The 6,876-nt window shown below is 50.8% G+C and overlaps 1 protein-coding gene across 1 annotated transcript in view; it reads left to right on the top strand.

The window, feature by feature from the left end:
* The first annotated feature begins 3,726 nt into the window (after positions 1–3,726).
* Positions 3,727–6,876, top strand: part of LBX2 (ladybird homeobox 2) — a 139,973-nt gene continuing 136,823 nt past the window's right edge. Inside the window, exon 1 of the mRNA XM_068265991.1 lies at positions 3,727–4,051. Within this exon, the coding sequence (XP_068122092.1) occupies positions 3,826–4,051 (226 nt within the window). The 5' untranslated portion in view covers positions 3,727–3,825. The remainder of the gene's footprint in view (positions 4,052–6,876) is intronic.

Below are 6,876 nucleotides of genomic sequence, written 5' to 3'. Positions count from 1 at the left end.
AATGAGAGGAGCAGCAGAGGAAGAGCGAGAAGAGAGATGAATGAGAGGAGCAGCGGAGGAAGAGCGAGAAGAGAGATGAATGAGAGGAGCAGCAGAGGAAGAGCGAGAAGAGAGATGAATGAGAGGAGCAGCAGAGGAAGAGAGATGAATGAGAGGAGCAGCAGAGGAAGAGCGAGAAGAAAGATGAATGAGAGGAGCAGCAGAGGAAGAGCGAGAAGAAAGATGAATGAGAGGAGCAGCAGAGGAAGAGCGAGAAGAAAGATGAATGAGAGGAGCAGCAGAGGAAGAGCAAGAAGAGAGATGAATGAGAGGAGCAGCAGAGGAAGAGCGAGAAGAGAGATGAATGAGAGGAGCAGCAGAGGAAGAGTGAGAAGAGAGATGAATGAGAGGAGCAGCAGAGGAAGAGCATGAGAAGAAAGATGAATGAGAGGAGCAGCAGAGGAAGAGCAAGAAGAGAGATGAATGAGAGGAGCAGCAGAGGAAGAGCGAGAAGAAAGATGAATGAGAGGAGCAGCAGAGGAAGAGCAAGAAGAGAGATGAATGAGAGGAGCAGCAGAGGAAGAGCAAGAAGAGAGATGAATGAGAGGAGCAGCAGAGGAAGAGTGAGAAGAGAGATGAATGAGAGGAGCAGCAGAGGAAGAGTGAGAAGAGAGATGAATGAGAGGAGCAGCAGAGGAAGAGCGAGATGAGAGATGAATGAGAGGAGCAGCAGAGGAAGAGCGAGAAGAAATATGAATGAGAGGAGCAGCAGAGGAAGAGCATGAGAAGAAAGATGAATTAGAGGAGCAGCAGAGGAAGAGGGAGAAGAAAGATGAATGAGAGGAGCAGCTGAGGTCAGTATAGATTGGAGCGGTGCCAGTCTGTTACCTGGTATTCCACAAAGTCGGATCAGTTGATTTTGGCGTGCGGCTCTGAGAGCCGAGCGCCCCCTAGCGGCAATGTTATGCTGTGCGGGGTGCGTAGTGGTAATTTGGGGCCCTGAGCGCTGAAGCTGGGCCCCCCATAGCAGTAATGTTATGCTGTGCGGGGCACGTAGCGATAATTTGGGGCTGCGGCGGCCGCCAGACCTCGAATTACATCTCCCTCCAAATTGTGACGACTCGGAGGGGGAATAGTATGTAATGCCGCCTCAGAGTTTAGCGGCAGCGGTGAGAACCGTCATTCAGCTCTCCCCGCGCCGAACTGAGCGGCGCCGAGTTAATATGTACTCCACAAAGTAGTATGTTACAATAGTCCAGGTAGGATATTATAAGAATGTGTATTAAAGAGACACTGAAGCGAAAAAAAAATATGATATAATGAATTGGTTGTGTACTATGAATAATTACTAGAAGATTAGCAGCAAAGAAAATATTCTCATACTTTTATTTTCAGGTATATAGTGTTTTTTCTAACATTGCATCATTCTATAATATGTGCAGATTACACAACACTCAGCATTCAAAATGATTCTTTCAGAGCAGTCTGTGAACTAATGACCTCTCCTCTGCCAGAGGAAAAGAAAACCGTTCACTTACAGTTGAGATAATAAAAGTCAGAAGACAGCCCTCTCCACGACTAACTTAGTCGGAGAGCTTAATGGCTTGTTTGCATAGAGATAAGAACTGGAGTTTCTTAACTCTTCCTGTACTGGAAACAATTACACTGATGTATCTGATCTTAATGTTTTATTTCTTAGCTGTGCTACACATACAAATCATAATATCATCATATTTTTTTTTTTCGCTTCAGTGTCTCTTTAACATTTTAGTTGTGTCCTGAGTGAGAAAAAAGGTTGGATGTGAGCAATCAGTCTGGGTGTCCTGTGTCATCAGTTTGGGGGTCCTGTGTCATCAGTTTGGGGGTCCTGTGTGTGATCAGTCTGGGGGTCCTGTGTGGTCAGTCTGGGGGTCCTGTGTGCTCAGTTGGGGGTTCTGTGTGGTCAGTCTGGGGGTCCTGTGTCATCAGTTTGGGGGTCCTGTGTGGTCAGTTTGAGGGTCCTGTGTGGTCAGTTGGGGGTCCTGTGTGGTCAATCTGGGGGTCCTGTGTGGTCAGTTGGAGGTTCTGTGTGGTCAGTCTGGGGGCCCTGTGTGGTCAGTTTGGGAGTCCTGTGTGTGATCAGTTTGGGGGCCCTGTGTGGTCAGTCTGGGGGTCCTGTGTGGCCAGTTTGGGGGTCCTGTGTGTGATCAGTTTGGGGGTCATGTGTGATCAGTTTGGGGGTCCTGTGTGTGATCAGTTTGGGGGTCCTGTGTGGTCAGTTTGGGGGTCCTGTGTGTGATCAGTTTAGGGGTCATGTGTGATCAGTTTGGGGGTCCTGTGTGTGATCAGTTTGGGGGTCCTGTGTGGTCAGTTTGGGGGTCCTGTGTGGTCAGTTTGGGAGTCCTGTGTGATCAGTTTGGGGGTCCTGTGCATTTGTGGGTTGTATATGTAATATGTTGGACAGAGGAAGGTGTAGCAGTGCAGGGTGCGTGTTGCAGTTTTGGGTCCCCCAGCTTATATCTCTGGGTGGGGGTCCTCAGTATTTGGGGGGCTGTATATGTTGGACAGGGGAAGGCTGTAGGGTTAGATTTGGGTCCCCCAGCTTATATCTCTGGGTGGGGGTCCTCAGTATTTGGGGGGCTGTATATGTTGGACAGGGGAAGGCTGTAGGGTTAGATTTGGGTCCTCCTGCTCTCCTCTCTGGGTGGGAGTCCTCAGTATTTGGGGGGCTGTATATATTGGACAGGGGAAGGCTGTGCTGAGCAGTTTTGGGTCCTCCTGCTCTCCTCTCTGGGTGGGGGTTCTCAGTATTTGGGGGGCTGTATATATTGGACAGGGGAAAGCTGTGCTGAGCAGTTTTGGGTCCTCCTGCTCTCCTCTCTGGGTGGGGGTCCTCAGTATTTGGGGGGCTGTATATATTGGACAGGGGAAGGCTGTAGGGTTAGATTTGGGTCCTCCTGCTCTTCTCTCTGGGTGGGGGTCCTCAGTATTTGGGGGGCTGTATATATTGGACAGGGGAAGGCTGTGCAGAGCAGTTTTGGGTCCCCCAGCTTATATCTCTGGGTGGGGGTCCTCAGTATTTGGGGGGCTGTATATATTGGACAGGGGAAGGCTGTAGGGTTAGATTTGGGTCCTCCTGCTCTTCTCTCTGGGTGGGGGTCCTCAGTATTTGGGGGGCTGTATATGTTGGACAGGGAAGGCTGTAGGGTTAGTTTTGGGTCCTCCTGCTCTTCTCTCTGGGTGGGGGTCCTCAGTATTTGGGGGGCTGTATATGTTGGACAGGGGAAGGCTGTAGGGTTAGTTTTGGGTCCTCCTGCTCTCCTCTCTGGGTGGGGGTCCTCAGTATTTGGGGGGCTGTATATGTTGGACAGGGGAAGGCTGTAGGGTTAGATTTGGGTCCTCCTGCTCTCCTCTCTGGGTGGGGGTCCTCAGTATTTGGGGGGCTGTATATGTTGGACAGGGAAGGCTGTAGGGTTAGTTTTGGGTCCTCCTGCTCTTCTCTCTGGGTGGGGGTCCTCAGTATTTGGGGGGCTGTATATGTTGGACAGGGGAAGGCTGTAGGGTTAGTTTTGGGTCCTCCTGCTCTCCTCTCTGGGTGGGAGTCCTCAGTATTTGGGGGGCTGTATATATTGGACAGGGGAAGGCTGTAGGGTTAGATTTGGGTCCTCCTGCTCTTCTCTCTGGGTGGGACAGTCCTCCTCAGCTGTACAGAGGGGGGTTAGTGATGTTGGGACTCCTCCCTGCCTCTGTCTCTCTGTCACACACACTGTCACACACACAAGCAGACGGAGTGCTGGACGATGTGTGCTGCAGATCATCTGCCGGAGCTCTGCCATCCTGGGGGGCTCTTGTGAATTCCGGGGGGACATGAAGGACAGGAGGAGAGGGCTGATGGATTCTGGTATCACTAAACCCCTCACTCCTTTCAGCATAGAGGACATTCTAAGCCGACCATCAACAAAGAGAAACTGCCAAGGCAAAGTGCCCCCTCGCCCTGCAGCCCTGCCCCCCTCCTCCCCACTCTGTGCCCTGGAGGAGCTGGCCAGCAAAACCTTCCAGGGAGTGGAGAGAACTGTGATACAGGCAGCCGAAGGTGGGTACCTACCTGGGCACCAGCAGGGTGCCCGCACTACATTCTATTACTGTTACTGTGTGTATATGTACTGCCGTATGCCCAGCACCGCACAGCCCCGTACTCTGTATACTCAGCACCGCAGAGCCCCGTACTCTGTATACTCAGCACCGTACAGCCCTGTACTCTGTATACTCAGCACTATACTGTCCTGTACTCTGTATACTCAGCACTATACTGTCCTGTACTCTATGAACCCAGCACCGTACAGCTGTATGCAGCACCGTACAGCCCTGTACTCTGCATGCTCAGCACTATACAGTCCTGTATTCTGTATGCCCAGAACCGTACAGCCCTGTACTCTGTATACCCAGCACCGTACAGCCCCTGTACTCTGTATACCCAGCACCGTACAGCCCTATACTCTGTATACCCAACACCATAAAGCCTTGTACTCTGTATACTCAGCACCACACAGCCCCGTACTCTGTATACCCAGCACCGTACAGCCCCTGTACTCTGTATACCCAGCACCGTACAGCCCCTGTACTCTGTATACCCAGCACCATAAAGCCTTGTACTCTGTATACCCAGCACCGTACAGCCCCGTACTCTGTATACTCAGCACCATACAGCCCTTTACTCTGTATACCTTGCACCGTACAGCCCCTTACTCTGTATACTCTGCACCGCACAGCCCCGTACTCTGTATACTCAGCACCGCACAGCCCCGTACTCTGTATACTCAGCACCGTACAGCCCTGTACTCTGTATACTCAGCACCGCACAGCCCCGTACTCTGTATACTCAGCACCGCAGAGCCCCGTACTCTGTATACTCAGCACCGTACAGCCCTGTACTCTGTATACTCAGCACTATACTGTCCTGTACTCTGTATACTCAGCACTATACTGTCCTGTACTCTGTATACTCAGCACTATACTGTCCTGTACTCTATGAACCCAGCACCGTACAGCTGTATGCAGCACTGTACAGCCCCGTACTCTGTATACTCAGCACCGCACAGCCCCGTACTCTGTATACTCAGCACCGCAGAGCCCCGTACTCTGTATACTCAGCACCGTACAGCCCTGTACTCTGTATACTCAGCACTATACTGTCCTGTACTCTATGAACCCAGCACCGTACAGCTGTATGCAGCACCGTACAGCCCTGTACTCTGCATGCCCAGCACTATACAGTCCTGTATTCTGTATGCCCAGAACCGTACAGCCCTGTACTCTGTATACCCAGCACCGTACAGCCCCTGTACTCTGTATACCCAGCACCGTACAGCCCTATACTCTGTATACCCAACACCATAAAGCCTTGTACTCTGTATACTCAGCACCACACAGCCCCGTACTCTGTATACTCAGCACCATACAGCCCTTTACTCTGTATACCTTGCACCGTACAGCCCCTTACTCTGTATACTCTGCACCATACTGACCTGTACGCATTATAAATGGCCCCATACAGCCCTGTACTCTGTATGCCTAGCACTGTACAGTCCTGTAGTCTGTACCCAGCACCATACAGCTCTGTACTCTGTATACCCAGCACCATACAGCCCTGTACTGTGTATACCCAGCACCGTACAGCCCCGTACTCTGTATACTCAGCACCATACAGCCCTTTACTCTGTATACCTTGCACCGTACAGCCCCTTACTCTGTATACTCTGCACCATACTGACCTGTACGCATTATAAATGGCCCCATACAGCCCTGTACTCTGTATGCCTAGCACTGTACAGTCCTGTAGTCTGTACCCAGCACCATACAGCTCTGTACTCTGTATACCCAGCACCATACAGCCCTGTACTGTGTATAAATGGCACCGTACAGCCATGTACTCTGTATACCTAACACTGCACAGCCCCGTACTCTGTATACCCAGCTCCGTACAGCCCTGTACTCTATATATCCAGCACCGTACAGCCCCATACTCTGTATATTCAGCATTGTGATAGCACTAATAGACATTTTAGCCTAGTGCACACCAGAGCGTTTCGGCTGCGTTTTACGATCCGCTTGCGGGTGCGGATCCGCTAGGGTAATGTATTTCAATGGGCTGGTGCACACCAGAGCGGAAGGCGTTTTACAGAAATGCATACTCCCGGGCTGCTGCAGATTTTGGATTGCGGAGGCGTTTCTGCCTCAATGTTAAGTATAGAAAAAACGCAAACCGCTCTGAAAAACGCCAGATCAGAGCGGTTTGCCAGGCATTTTTTGTTACAGTAGCTGTTCAGTAACAGCTTTACTGTAACAATATCAGAAATCTACTACACCAAAAATGCTTCCCAAAACCGCAAAATGCTAGCTGAAACGCTACAGAAAAATAAGAAAAAGCGTTTCAAAATCTGCTAGCGGTTTTTGGTGTGCACCAGGCCTTTCTCCTGTTGCAGCATTTGAGAACTGCCGCCACTAGAACTGCCACCACTAGATCTTCAGCCACTAGAACTGCAGCCACTAGGGGGCGCTCTGTAGGCTATCTGGAGCATTAGGGAGTATATCTCAAACACTGAACAGATTCTGGCTCCAGCTAGGACTCAAACCGTGCTCTCCTATATGAAGGGGCACCATCCAGCCCTCCTCAGTCATATGCTGTACAGGGGCTGTGTGACTGCAGCTACCCCATCTGCAGCTAGAGGGCACCCTGGGTCATATCAGATCTTAGTGAGGTGAACTGAAAGAGGTGTGTGAATTAGTGACAGTGTGACTGCAGTTATGCCAGCTGCGGCTAGAGGGCAGCCTGGGTCATTACAGATCACAGTGAGGGTAGCCGAGGTGTATTTACATAATATTAGACTATGACTATGGTGGGATTAGAGTGTGAGCTCC

This window comes from Hyperolius riggenbachi, chromosome 1, assembly GCF_040937935.1.
Source record: "Hyperolius riggenbachi isolate aHypRig1 chromosome 1, aHypRig1.pri, whole genome shotgun sequence".
NCBI lineage: Eukaryota > Metazoa > Chordata > Amphibia > Anura > Hyperoliidae > Hyperolius > Hyperolius riggenbachi.
Note: the sequence above shows the minus strand (reverse complement) of the source record. Positions and strands in the feature narration are given on the sequence as shown.